This window comes from Onychomys torridus, chromosome 6 (genome assembly GCF_903995425.1).
Source record: "Onychomys torridus chromosome 6, mOncTor1.1, whole genome shotgun sequence".
NCBI classification, from domain to species: domain Eukaryota; kingdom Metazoa; phylum Chordata; class Mammalia; order Rodentia; family Cricetidae; genus Onychomys; species Onychomys torridus.
The window spans coordinates 75,191,476-75,206,760 of record NC_050448.1 but is presented as its reverse complement, the minus strand read 5'-3'; the positions used below and the strand labels follow the sequence as shown (position 1 = coordinate 75,206,760).

At 40.0% G+C, this 15,285-nt stretch overlaps 1 protein-coding gene across 1 annotated transcript in view; it reads left to right on the top strand.

Moving 5' to 3' along the window:
• Positions 1-15,285, top strand: part of Man1a2 (mannosidase alpha class 1A member 2) — a 128,856-nt gene that overhangs the window by 22,083 nt on the left and 91,488 nt on the right. The window contains exons 2-3 of the mRNA XM_036190083.1: positions 8,580-8,835; positions 11,049-11,145. Coding sequence (XP_036045976.1) covers positions 8,580-8,835; positions 11,049-11,145 — 353 coding nt within the window. The remainder of the gene's footprint in view (positions 1-8,579; positions 8,836-11,048; positions 11,146-15,285) is intronic.

Genomic DNA, 15,285 nt, shown 5'->3' with positions numbered 1-15,285 from the left:
TAATGTCAGTTCATCCCCCTTTCCCCCAGTGTTCTTGTTAAGCCCAGTCTGTCCTACTGTCGTGTATTTTCTCCTGTCTGTGATTTCCTTTGTTGGCTATGCCAAATTACTTTGTCTAGTGTGTTGTGTCATTTCTTTGTGCCATCATACACTCCACTTTCCGTGCTCTGTTTTCTTGTTCAGCCTGACAGATTCCCATTTTTGAAAATTTCTGTTTGATGGTCACATCTATCTCTATGCAAAACTGTTTTCAGATCATACTCTGAAGCTTAACATACAGCTATTTTTCCCTGTGTGGCTTACCTTTTCTATAACAGTTGCTGGCTCATACTTCCTCTATTGTGATTTATTCATTATGCACTTACTCTGCTTACATATTTGATTTTTACTCCTATGAGCAAATCTTTTGGTGTGTGTGTGTGTGTGTGTGTGTGTGTGTGTGTGTGTGTGTGTATCCCCAGAGCCTATTTTAGTGCTCCTTACCTTTGGGAAATACTGGCTGATTATCATTGAATTCAGTGACTGACAGCTATTCATTTGACCTAAAATTACTATGAAGATGAACTCCTATTAAGACTCAAGTTAGACTGATCAATTAGTGCTCACTATATAAACAGAAAAGAAACAAATTGATGATCTGTACCTGAAGAAAGACTGTGAGTTTGTGTTGTTGGTCATGGGCTGCATCATTATGTAGCAATGCTTTAGAGCCTGTGGTGACAGATTGGCTTTGGGATTGGTGCTTGAGGCTTGGCTTTGAATCTCCCTTGAGCCTTTTTCGTGTGGCTGATGCATTGCTTGTATTGATCCAGAATTAGGCTTCTCTATTAACATGTCTGAAGAGGAAGGTTCACTCTTATGGAATGAGGAGTCCCAGTGGTACAGATCTGATTCTTAACATAATCAGTATACTAGAAAGTGCGTGATTTGGTGTATCATAATAGTATACAGAAAGTTCTTTGTTGTGTATGTGAGACTGCTATTCTGGGTAAATAGAGTACATTCATTTGCTACTGAGAATCATCTTAGACTGAATTGTGAATAACTCCCTTATAATAGTTGGCACCATGTTATCTCATGGCCACCTCCAAGTTTGAGGGGTCCTTCTGTCATGGCCTTGAAGTTGAGGCATTTCTTTTTAGAAGGTCTTCATTTTCTTCAGGCACTTTTCACTAAGTTAATGCAGAATGTCAGTTACGTTGTTTCACTATGTTCTTTACCAATTACCGATTGCCCTCTAGTCATTTACTAAAACCATTTTGGTCTGTATTGTGTACATCAGTAGCAGTTTACATAATTTTGTCACTTACTTTTTATTTTTTCCTACATTCTATGAAATTTCCCTTTAATATTACTAAAACAGGCTGTTTCATAGCTAATTTTAAATTTTTTGGTATAGGCTGTCAATCTTAGCAAGGAAATCACAGACATAATCAAGCTCAGCAGTGTAAACATGGTATTGCTATAGAAAAGGCCATTAGTAGAAGTTGGAAATCATGGAATCTAGACCAAAGGGTGGTGGAGGAGAATGTTTGCTGAGCACTGGCCGCCCACTGCCTTCCTTGCTGCACTCTCTCTCTCTCTTTTTGTTGTTGTTGTTGTTTTGTTTTGTTTTTCAAGACAGGGTTTCTCTGTGTAGCTTTGCGCCTTTCCTGGAACTCACTCTGTAGACCAGGCTGGTCTCAAACTCACAGAGATCCGCCTGGCTCTGCCTCCCGAGTGCTGGGATTAAAGGCGTGCACCACCACTGCCTGGCCCTTGCTGCACTCTTCCTTGGAACGGTTTGTCAATTCCTGTGGATTCTGTCTGTGATGGAGACTATTTTGAAGTCCTTCCCATCTGTTTCGTTCTTTGATTTCTTGTTTAGGTTTTGCTGCTGATGGTTTTCCACTGCAGTCAACTAGAAGCTTGAGAGCATCTTGGTCACTCATCTTGAAGGGAATTGACTTTAGTTTAGGAATGATTGTATTGAGTGAAAAGAATGTTTGCCTTTGGAAAGTGTCTTTTATTTGGTTGTTTTCTCTTTTTTCTCCTTTGTTATGAGGTATAGCCATCAGAAATGGATATTGACTTTTTTTTATATAAGATCTTTATTGACAGATAATTCACATAGTATACAATTTTCCTGTTTGCACAATTTGATAGACTTTAGTCTAGCATCCTCATAGGCCCATGACACCATCACCACTTCCTGTTTTAGAACATCACTGTCTTCAATTTCTTTCTTTCCTTTTTTTTTTTTCCTTTGGAATGCCGAATGCTGTTTATTGAAGGAGAGAGGAGGTCTTAAATACAGGCTTACAGCACAATGGGAGAACCCCAGAGGGCAGAAGTTCATTTCTGCTGTTTTACAATCTTGCATCTAAGAAGTTAACACCCAGTATTCAGGATACACAGACAAGGAAAATCCCTTAAGCATTCAGGAGGGTGGAATCTCGCAGGGAATTAGCATAGGGAGGCTATCAAGGTCAGCAAGCAAGACAACAGTTACCCAAAATGGAGGCCAGGGCCCTACAGGTCCCCGCCTTTTACTAAAAAATGAGCTTCTGTCTTAGGTTGCATGGGACATCAGCAGGTCACCTTACCCATCATGGAAACACTTGTCCTAGCCACACAGGTGCTCTGTCTTAGGTTGGTGAGCGCCCCCCAGGCATTACCCATCTCTGAATACTCGTTATCATACAGGCTCAATTGTGTGAGAGCTGCAGAGTTGACTGTTGCCAAGATCTCTAAGTGGCGCTGGGCTTGCAATCTGTGTTTGACTTTTATTCTCTTTTTTGCTTCTAATGATTGATTTTATTATTTTACTTTATTAGCGAACAAATTTTATTTTTCTAAAGCTTTTAATATTTCAGAGAAATTCAATTATGATGAATTATCCTTTCTTCTAGTGCTTTTTTCTAAAACACTAAAATTTAAGGAATTCAAGTTTTTATTTTTAAAATCATTATTTAAATTACGTAAATTTTCAGTTCACATGTTTTGCTCTCAAATGTACTTCAATTATGGCTGAGCAATTGGATCTAGCATTTAGCTAATAAAATTTTGGGAGCTATCACATGGCAATGTTATTAACAGCCAGATGTTGTTACTACCATGGGAGTTTTAACTTGGGGTTGAGGGTGAATTTGACAAGTTGCTTAAAGACAATTGTTACTTATAGCTCTTTTGATTGTATCTCAGCACTTCGGGTGGGACTTGGAACTTGTTTGCCTTTCAGTCTTTTTTGAGCCTCTGTTACCTGCCTGTTGAGCTAGCTTTCCATGTTAGATCTGAACAAAACCCCAAATCTCAGGACTTACTAGCTTTTATCTTATTAGAAAAGATATTTAGTCACATCATCACATAGGATGGTATTATGAAAAGGGATTATGATGCTGTGAGCCTGTGCTAGAGCCTGATCTAGGAGTTACTTGAAGAGATTATACCTGACCTGTGGCTTGAAGGTAAAGAAAGAGTTTAAGTGTTTTAAGTAGGGGAAATAACATGCACAAGAAGCGGTCAGTGAAAGAGGTGTTTGGGAACTGCAGGAGTGAGGCTGGGCACAAAGGATAGGTGTGCAAGATGAAGCTGCAGAGACCAGAGAGGAACATTATGGAGGGATTTTAGCAGCTGCAGTAGGACTCCTTCATATAAGTAGGGCATAAATGAAGTATTGCAAATGAGGGTGACATAGTGTGTATGAGTCAGGAAGCTTTCAGTGGGACCACAGTGGATGCGGGAAGACTGTTGGGAGACTGTTCCAGGCACAGTGGTAGCCTGGAGCACAGATAGAAACACTGGAGGAAGCAGACAGTATTCAGAAAGATTTCAGGGGAAAAGGAGAGCAGTTTCTAGTGAGTTTCACTTAGATGACAAGAGAAGGTGCTATTTACTAGGATGAAGAATGGCGGGGAGTGTGTTTGAGGGATGGAACCCACTATTCTAGTTTGGATTGTTCAGTGGAGGCCTCACATAAACACTTAAAAACACTGTTTTGGGGCGCTTGGATAGAAATGAGAATTTTCCTTTTGCTAAGTGAATAATACTAATTTTATTTTTTACATACTATCTTCCAGTTCATGTCATGTGTTTTATATAAGTTAATCGCATTTTCTGAAAGACATTTAAATTTTTGTAGATCTTCTAAAGCTGTTGATTTTTAAAGGAAATTGGGATTCATGAATTTTATTCTTTTTCCGTGCCCTGTGGCTCGGGCCTTGAAGGAGTTGTACCTGGAGGCCTGCTCAGCTGCTATTCTGTGAGAGGTGTGGGGTTTTTTGTTTGTTTGTTCTGTTTTTCTTCTTTTGTTTTTTTGAGACAGGGGTTCTCTATGTAGCCCTGGCTGTCCTGGAATTTGCTTTGTAGACCAGGCTGACCTAGAACTCCTGCCTCTGCTAGGATTAAAGGCATGTAGTACCACTGCCCTGCTGAGATGCAGTGTTGTTAAAGAAGAAACTATTGAGGCCATAGAGAAATAGTTGAACTGGAGTAAGCTGTAGGTGTGGGATGTCCTGGGAGTTTGAAGTTGGTCATCTATTTTGGGAGGCTTCTGTGTCGAGTAGTTTTCAAGCCATCTAGAAACAAACATAGGTCCTGTGCATATAGTGTGCCCTAATGTCTACTTCTTCAGGGACCCACTTGGACTAAGAGCTACTGTTCCCAGGGATTTCCAGGTCCCACAGGAAGAACTAAGTTATAATCTTTAATGGTGGCCTTAGAAATAGAAGGTGGTGCAGCCGTGAGTGCTGTTGTAGACACATGGACAACGGAAGTGTTGACACTTGACTAGAGGTGGGAGAGAAGAAGGCACAGTTTTCCGCCAGTTATGCCTTTAAAGATGTAGGCCTTGTCTTAGAATGGTTTAGTGTCTTTTACATTTTTGCAGCTTTTCTCACAAGTTGTTATTGTCTTGTTTGGAGAAGCTGAAACGGTGTAAGAGTGCAGGTCCTGGTCCCAGAAGACAATGATAATACAGCCTAAGTCATTAATTAGCAGTGTATATGGCTGTGTGTAGTGAGTGATTGGCAATGAGAAAGGTAGAGCAACTCAAAGAGAATGAAGGAATCCAATTTAGGACTTTGCTGGACTTCCACCCTGGAGTCTTTGTAGTAGAATATTATTTTCAGGTGTGTTACTTTTGTTTATGTTGCATTTGTTTAACTCTGTGAAGCTGTGTTACTGTGCCTGTCTAAAACACCTGATGGTTTAATAAAGAACTGAACAGCCAATAGCAAGGCAGGAGAAAGGATGAGACTATATAGAGGGAGGAATCTGGGAAAAGAGAGGAAGGAAAGAGAGCGGAAGGAGGAGGACTCCAGGGGCCCACTACCCAGCCACTCATCTACACAGCAAGCCATGGCATACGAGTAAGATTTACACAAGAGAACAGGGACAGCCCAGAGGCAGAAGGTAGTCAGGATAATGTAAGTTAAGAAAACTGCCTAGAAACTAAGACAAGCTAAGGTCGGGCATTCATAAGTAAAAATAAGCCTCTGTGCGATTTATTTGGGAGCTGGGTGGCAAGTCCCCAAAAGAGTAAAAGACCAAAACAACAGGTTCTGTCATCCATTCTTCTAATAATCTTGGCGGAGGCTTTCTGTCATATGAGAAAAGGAAGCTCAGAGAGGTGATACATGTTTAATGACACCTAGTGGAAGATTCCACAGGCCTTGTAGAGAGATGTCCTAGGTTAGTGTGTTTTGTCTTTCTGAAAGGGCTATGGAGAATAAGGAGACTATGACCAGGTAATTTTGGAAATACTGTGTTAGAGATTCTCTCATGGAGCTCAGGCCCTGTCAGATGGTCATTTCAGAGAAGCTTTGAAAAGATAGATGGGCTATATTGTGGCCTGTGCCCCTTGCCATCCACGTCAGGGTTGGCTCTGGATGATAGTATGTAGTACCTGTCTGCAGGGTTCAGTGGTGGGTGAAGAGGCTTTACAGTCATGCCTGTGAGTTTGTGCCCACAGGCCTAGAATGGGGGCAGTGCAATTCTGGAAGCTGTTACCGTGCTTAGTGGCTACAGTTACAGACCGCCCAACAGGTTTGGCCACTCACCCTTTACAAACCAACTACAAGCCAATTTAATAATGGAAAGAGAAAAAGGGAATCCAGTCAACGTGGCCACATTATGATGGTTGGACTTGACGGGGGTTGTCACTGGATCTTTATCCCTCTATTAATTAGCTCTTTTGGTTGGCTTATTGAGGACAGGTGGTTTGTGGAGCAGAGGATGTTAGCCCCTAGCTTGCTTGTGGAGACCCCACTACTTGTCATGAAGACAGAAACTTCACTGGAAAGAAGAACTAGTGCTCCTGTTTGACTGTACTCTTCCTTGGGGCTCAGTGTGCATGCCTGTGCTTGCATAGAGTAAGTTGGGGAGACTCTGAGATGGAAGTGACAGAACTGGCAGAAGCCCCACAGAATCTGAAAGCGGGGGCAGAATCTCCCTTTCTCTTCTCTCAATCCATGCTGACGACTTATCCTCACGTTGATTGTTTCATGGTTGTACCTGTTTCAGCTCCATGTGCCACAGCTATATTTGAAGAAAAGAATAAATAGTAGCCATTTCTTAACCACTGAGAAAAAATATTTCCTGGTAGACTTTTTTTTTTTTTTTTGGCCGGAGCTGAGGACCGAACCCAGGGCCTTGCGCTTGCTAGGCAAGCACTCTACCATTGAGCTAAATCCCTGACTCCTTTTTTCTTATTTATTAGATTAGGGTTATGTCCTAGCTGTGGACAGGAAGGAAAGATTTGGTTGGCATAGATGGATTATGGTGTGTTTCATTGGTCAGGCACAATGTTCTATTTTTGGTAAGCCAGCTTTGTATTTTTCATGTGTATGCATGTGCATGCGTGTGTGTGTGTGTGCATGCGTGTGTGTGTGTGTGTGTGTGTGTGTGTGTGTGTGTGTGTTCCTGTCTTCTGTTTAACCATCTATTAAAGGACATCTGAATTTTTCTAGTTTGTGCCTATTATGAATAAAGCTGGTATAAATGTTTATATAGACTTTTCTTCCAGTTTAAAAATTATGGCAAAGTATATATACTTTGTTGTGTTGGCCTTCTTGAAGTACAATGGCATTAGATATGCTCATATTGTTGTGTAGTCATCAGACTCCTTCATCTCTAGACATCTTTTTATCTTGGAAACAGAAACTCTGTACCCATAAAACAATGACTTTGTCACACCTACTCCTGTCCCCCGACACCACTATTTTACTTTGCAGCTCCGCAGCTTTACCTTCTCTACATACCTCATAGGAGTAGAACAGCATTTGCCTTTCTGTGATAGGATGGCATTGTAGGCTTTTGTGTGAACATAACCTTTCATTTCTGACATAAATGTGCAGGAGTACACTTGCTGGATTCTGTGACAGTTGCATGTTTAGGTTTTTTTTTTTTTTTTTTTTAAGAAATCACCAAATTTTTCCCATAGTGGCAGTGCCGATTTACATTCCGTCCAGCATTATTTAGGTTCAATTTCTACAGAGGTGACTCTGGTCATAAGGAATTGTTCCCCCTTAGAGAGTGTCATGCCAGTTTATTTGGGAAGTAATGGCTTTAGCAAGTCTCAGCCCTGATGATACTCATGTGCAATGGGATGAATTTGAAGAGAAGATTGGGATCTCTCACAGGAGTAGAAGTGGGGAGAAAATGCAGTTGTTGAGGGCGTGGCATGCTGGAGAGAGTCAATGGCAGTGGCTGCTGGGAAGACAATGAGACACGGTATCCCTGATAATGGAGAGTGCAGTTACACCCCAGCCGCTTCCAGCCCAGCGTGTCTGCTTAATCTAGCGACAGGTCATAACGCGGGCTGAGTGCCCTGACCTGAAACACTGGCAGGCAGGACCTGCAAAAGGTTTCAGACTTTAGAGCATTTAGGAGTAAGGGTTTTTAGATTAGGGGAACACAAACAGAACTTTCAAAACCTGAGAAACTGAAATCTGAAACACATGTGGTCTCAGTTATTTAGGATAAGAAACACTGTATTCACCACTAACTAAAGTAGAACTTTTATCTTTAAAGAAGGCTGAAGAGAGTTTTAATTATTCTTCATCAGTTGGGAATCATGGCGTTACTTTATCTTGGCCATTTGCAAAGCAGCTTCAGCAGCATATGCTGTACTGAATAAATAGAGTTCCCTACCTCTAATTTTCCTTCTCTACCCCTGGCCTAGGTTCATGTGTTTGTCCCTCTGCTGTTTAACCACTGACTTACTTCATCCCCTTTCCCACTGGCTCCCTTGGTCTCCTTCTTGCCCCACCCTGGCCCACTTTCCATGGATCCCCTTCAAGTCACTGTTGTAGGTTTCTCCGTTCTCACTCATGGAATTAGAGCATTTTCTAAGCTTCCTTTTTCCATGTAAAAATACTTACTCAGCATCTAGAATACATTTTCCTTCTCATCCCACTTTCTATTTACCCTGCTCCTTGGGCAGATAGGAATTTCTGTCACTAATAATTCTTATCTTTTAATGGTGGTGGGCTAGAAAACAAGCATTAGAATTTAGAGGGAGAATTTTAAGGTTTGGTATACTACTCTTTCTTACCAGTTTTTAAAATTAAAATTTATTTTTATTTACTTTTAATTCACAGGGAAGAAGAAGAGCGTCTGAGAAATAAGATTCGAGCTGATCATGAGAAGGCCCTAGAAGAAGCAAAAGAAAAATTAAGGAAGTCAAGAGAGGAAATCCGTGCAGAAATTCAAACAGAGAAAAGTAAAGTAGCCCAAGCAATGAAGATAAAAGAGACCAGAGTACTGCCACCTGTCCCTGTCCCACAGCGTGTAGGGGTCAGTGGTGGAGACCCAGAAGACACCGAGATCAGGAAGAAAAGAGAAAAAATTAAAGAGGTAATGAGGTTGGTGATATGGAGTGATTGCAGATGCGTGTCCGACTGGATGTTATGTGTTGTTCTGTGTTCACAATGTTTGTTCTCAGGGTAGTTGTAATTCAGTTTCCAGTGGATAGCAAGGACTGGAGCTCTGACTTCTTCTTTATTGATCATCATGGAAGTTTTTGAAATAAAAAACTTGATTCAAGTTTGGTTAGATGGATCTTTGGAAACACAGGACTTTATAATACAGTAGAATCTATGTATGAGTTTATTGAATAAGCAATTTAAAATATTCAATTTGAAGCGGCTGTACCAGGTGTTCTGCAGACCCTGTCATAGACAAGGTTTTAAACAATTCATGCTGTATGAGCCATGTTTTAAGGAACTGTACTGCTGTTAGGACCATGCTCTTCCAAAGATTCTTCATGGATTGAAGGATAAGATTAATTTCAAAATTCTTTAAATTAATTTAGCCTCACAAGTCTCAAGTTGTAATTCTAGGAATTACTGATTAAGAGAATACCAGCTCTAGTGAATTTGAGTTAAACTGTATTAACTGGGGCTCCTGATAATTTTGAGTTACACCGCTTGAGAAGAAGCTTCATCAGGTGTTACAGCATCAACAAGAATACATTTTATTTATATAGGCAGGTATCTCTGTATGTATTCTGGTAGTGGAGATATATTTTTTTAACTTGGTCTGGCAGTTTTTCTCACTGCCGTGATGTGGTATTTGACAAGAACTACAAAAGGGAGGGAAGGAGGGAGGGAGGGAGGGAAGGGGGGAGGGAAGGAGGGCTTATTTTGGCTCATGTTTGAGAGGACATTGTTGTGTCAGGGAAGGTGAGATGGCTAGTCATGTTGTATCTGCAGTCAGGAAGCAAGAGAGCAGTGAATCCTGTACTCAGCTGGCTCCCTCCCTTTCTCCACTTTGAACCAAGAGGAAGGGATGGTGCCACTCACATTTAGCATGGGTCTTTCTCCCTCAGTGGAGCCTCCCTGGAAACACCCTCACAGAGTTGTTTCTAAGTGGTTCCGTATCCTTATCCTCTGAACAAGGGCATTAGGCATGGCTGATTTTAAGTCTGTAATATGCATTTGTTTCTGTCTCTTTCCTTTTGTTACTTAGTTTTACTTTGGGAGAGAGTTAGCCATTATTAGTTTTGGGATTAAATTATGTTACGTAAACCTTGACATCATGTAATGAGATAATCTCCTTCCTCTTAATGTCTATTCTAATATGAATACAAAGGACTTGATTATCCTACTTGAGCAGGACTAGAGTAAGGATTGGCAAATTACATCCTGTGGGCGGCTGAATTTCTTTCATCTGCTTGTTTTTGAAAAATCAATTTTAGTTAGAATGTAGACATGGCCTTTTGGTTACATATTACCTAGGATTGCTTTGTGCTTCTGTGACACTTTAAATTGTTTGGTCTCTGGACTAAAGGTACTAGATTGTGTCATTAGGCTGAATTAGTTGGGGGTAGAAGCTCAGCCCCTTAATTGACAACCTAGTCATTATCACAGTGAAGAAAGAGGAGCTGCTTCCCAAAGTATTAGCAGTTTATAAAAGGAAAAAATTCCCAATAGCTACCTTTCTTCTCCCAAATAACTTTTGATTACTTCTAATTTTTGTTGTTGTTGTTGTGTAGATTGAAATTAAATGTAGGTATGTTAGTTAGGGTTTCTCTTCCTGTGTTGAAACACCATGACCAAAAAAGCAAGTTGGGAGGGAAGGGTTTATCTAGCTTACACTTCCATATTGATCTTCATCATTGAAGGAAGTCAGGATAGGAACTCAAACAGAGCAGGAACCTAAAGGCAGGAGTTGATGTAGAGGCCATGGAGGAGTGCTTCATACTAGCTTGCTCCCCTGGCTTGCTCACCCTGTTTTCTCATAGAGTCCAGGACCACCAGCCCAGGGATGGCACCCCCCATCATGGGCTGGGCCTTCCTTCATCAATCACTAAAGAAGAAAATGCCCTACAAGTGGAGAGACATTTTCTCAATTGAGGTTCCTTCCTTTCAGATAACTCTAGCTTGTGTCAGGTTGACATAAGAGTAGCCGGCACAGTAGGTATCCAAAATAAGTGTTAATTGAATAACATGCCAATACAGGAAACATGGCAGAATGGGTAAAGATACAATAGCCCAGCTCTAAATCATATGAAGTAAAATAGTCTGTGGATAGCTTCAAATGGTGTGTTCTACTTTTTCTCTTCTCAGATGATGAAGCATGCCTGGGATAATTACAGAACATATGGATGGGGACATAATGAGCTCAGACCTATTGCAAGGAAAGGCCATTCCACTAACATATTTGGTAAGGTAACTGTTTTGAATTACTGTTTTTTCCTTTATCTCTGAAAACGAGATCTGGTTTTTTAAAGTACTCTCCCAGATCTCTATTTCTATACAATTATAATTTGAACTTTTTGTTTTGGTGTGTCAAGATTTAGTTCTAGTTGTACTGGAATGCATAGATAGCTTTGTGTTAGATATTCTGTTTACATAGATACTTCATACATTTATCTAAGGATTATGAAGCTTTTTTTCTGCTTTTTTTTGGTTTGCTTAATGTCATGAAAGGTAGGTATATATACATGCATGAGTTATGGCACTCTTTGGAAAAACACTTCCCCTTCTTAGCCCCCAAGTGGAGATCACTTCTCTTCTTCCACCATGGAGTTCCAGGACTCAAACTCAGGTTGCCAGGCGTGTTTAGCAAGTACCTTTACCTGCTGAGTCTTGTCCCCAGCCCAACTTCTCACTTTTTGTAAGTTGTGTTTTGCAGTTCATCTCATGTCTTACCATGTACCAAGTAGACACTGGTCCTAATCCTGCTTTTACATAATTTTTTTATTTTAAATTAAGATTTATTATATGATTTTCCCCCTTTCCTTTCCTCTCTCCAACCTAAATCATTCTTTTAAAAACAGAAAAATATTTTAGCTCATGGAGAATATACCTTATGAGAAGAAAGTTGTAGTCAAATGGTTGATAAGAGCTCAAGTGCAGTCTTGGGATTTTCAGTAGTCAAAATTAGGTGTTAATAGAGTTTATTAAGTGTTTTTGTTATTTTCTAGACAAATAATTTGCTAAGGAAGAACAGATCATTTATTATATTCTCTGCCTAATATTTGTAGACAGAAAGTTTATGGAGGGTTTTTTGAAGTTCAAAAACTGTTTGTTTCTTGCTCTAATCTTTTTGTGTATCCCATTCTTGCTAGTGAATATGGTTTGACCACTTTAAAAATGAAACACTGAAGAGAAGAGCTGTAGTTCTCAGTGTCTCATTTGTCACTGCAGATTTAGTATTACTTTGTAAAATTAAAATCCTAGAGTAAACAAACAAACAAACAAAGACCAAAAGTTTTCTTAAATCCATTCTCTGTACTGTAGGTCGTGTGGACAGGTAGTGCAGGGAGTTAACGTAAAGCTTGTCTTTCCCCGTATCTTTAACTGTAAATGGTTCTTTTATATGATAACTGAATTCAGTGTACCCCTGGCTTCACTGTAGTTAGTCCTTGCCACCAGAGTGCTCCGCAGATTACAGAAAACCCATTTCAAAATGGCTTGAACTAAAATAGCAACTCAGTCATCTCTGTGGAGTCCTGGTGTAGATTGAATTCAGCCCAGCCTTTTCCCTACCCCTTTCCTTTGTGTGCTGACTTCTTAGCAGGATAGGTAGGCTTCAGCATTTGAAGTTTCAAGTCTTCATTCTACTGACTGCATTTGTAGACTCGGAGAAGCATTTGGGCTTGTTAGTACTAAGATTGGTAGAATCATTGGTTCTTGTTTTCACTGACTGGTGGGATATAGTCATGTGTCTTCCCCTCCATGGGCCTGTTGCTGAGGACCAGGAGGAGAAGGACTGCCTTGGACATAGCGAAGCACTAATCCTAGTGATCCAGATGGGTCAATAGAATGAACCCTTGGGTTTTCTCAGTGTGTTGCTTGCTTAGTGCTTGTCTGTAACTCACTGTCCTCTTGCTTCAGCTTCCCAGGTTCTAGAATTACAGGTTTGTACCACCGTGATTGTCAGCGTGGATGCTTTTTATTTAGATGCTATGGAAAATTGTGGAGTTATGTTAGAGCGAGGTCTTTTTATACTTAAAAAGAGGAATTTTGATTTAGCAAGTACTGTTTGACATTGCATCATCATCATTATCATCACCATCATCACCATCACCATCATCATCATCATTATTGGTTTTTCGAGACAGGGATTCTCTGTGTGGCCCTGGCTAGCCTGGAACTTGCTTTGTAGACTAGGCTGTCCTGGAACTCAGAGATCCTCCCAAGTGCTGGAATTAAAGACATGGGCCATCACTACCTGGCAGTGCTTTTTAAAGGCTGCTTTTGACTTTGCATATGTCTGTATATATGTACATAAATATTTTTTCACTTCTGATTTAACTGGGTCTTGATTTGCATGTTTAGTTATTTTTGTTTTCATATTCATAAAGGATATTTTGTAGTTTTCTTTTCTTCTTCCTTTTTCCCTCCCTCCCTCCCTCCCTCCCTCTCTTCCTTTTTTGAGACAGTCTTACTGTATAGCCCCCTGGCTGGCCTAGGTGTATACCACCACACCCAGCTTTGAATTTTTTTGTTTTTTTGTACTGCGTTTGATAGCAGGCTGTTACTGTTCAAAATTAGTTGTGAAGCTCTTTGTTTTTCTGGAAAACAATGTTTAGGATTCATTTTATTATTTTCTGAATGCTTCATATAATTTTCCAGTGAAACTAAAACCTGGAGAATTTTTTTTTCTTGAAGGGTTTCAAAACAATGTCAGTTTTTCTAATTACAAGGACTAGTACTTTTAACTATTTCAACTTTGATAACTTTTCTTCTCTTTCTCTCTCTCTCTCTCTCTCTCTCTCTGTGTGTCTGTGTGTGTGTGTGTGTGTGTGTGTGTGTGTGTATGTATGTGTACAATCAGGTATACTCAATACTGGGAATGGAACTCAGGGCTGTAATGAGTCTTTTTCTGTCTGACCAGCCAGCTCCCAAATAATGACATGGAGACTTCTTATTAATATGAAAGCTTGGCCTATAGCTTAGGCTTGTTCCTAGCTAGCTCTTAGAACCCATTTATATTAATTTATGTTGTAACATGGGGCATTACCTTTCTTCCATCTTGCACCTCCTGTTTCCCCTCTGTGTCTCCTGCCATCTCCTGCACACCTACGTTCCTCTTTCTCTTCTTTTCTCTCCCTGGAAATCCCACCCATACCTCCCACCTAGCTATTGGCCATTTAGCTTTTTATTACACCAATCGCATGCCTTCACACAGTGTACAAATATCCCATAACACAGAATCTTGGCTAAGTTTAAATACTCTCTGTACTGAGCAACATCCCTGAAGTGTAGTCCTAGTTATTGATTGGAGATCTCTCTAATGTTAGTATTTAGTGCTGTGCATTTCCTGCCAACTGCTAAATTTAACTTATCCTCAGATTTTTTTGTTATATTTTTATTCAATCAAAACATTCATACCTCAATCTAGAATCCATATGTTGAATTAAATATCTAAAGTCTGAACAGTTTCCCATCAGTGGTGTATAATATTTATGAAATGAGTATTAGTTGTTTCTTAGTTTTATTAACATTTGTATAGAGTTGAAACTGTCAGCCTGAACACCAAGGTAGAATTTATTTGATGAAACTTGTAGATTGTGTGGGACTCTTACAGTGAGTGGCTCTTGGGATATTTGCTCAAACATAATCTCTGTCCTACTAATTTAAGATTTGGTAATTTACTGTGAAAATAAAGTAAGACTTTTACTATATGATTCTTTTTATAGCACCGTCTTTCAAATTAGTCATGTGGACACTTGTTTCTGATTTACTTCTGCCTTTAGCTGTCCTGGTTCTGCCGTGTTGCTCTTGTTTGCTGGTCCCTCTTCTTTCTCAGTCGTGTTGAGTTTATTTACTTTCATTCGTTCTTATTAAATAGTACAGAAACCTAGTTAATAGTTTTCTTCAGAACCTTTTGACATTCCCATAAATTAAAAAGCTGTTCTATATACTATATTACCCCCCCACACACTTTTTTTTTTTTTTTTTGAGACAGGATTTCCCTGTGTAGCCCTGGCTATCCTGGAATTACCTCTGTAGACCAGGCTAGCCTCAAACTCAGAGATCCAGCTGCTTCTGCTTCCTGGGTGCTGGGATTAAAGGTGTGTGCCACACTGACTGTTTCATACATTCCATACTGTCATTTTTTGGCTTCTTTGACCTGTGGGTAATTTCATTTTTTTTCCTATTTTTTCCCCAGGGTAAAATCTTGTGTTATCTAGCTAAACAACCATACCAATGACCAATAATTTCATTTTAACTTATGTATTCCTTAGCTCGTAGCTTATGGTACAGACTTGTCTTATATAACTGACTAGGATAGTTCAGAGTATGACTGGAGTATGCAACTGTAGACAAAGACATGACCAGTAACCTAGGAACA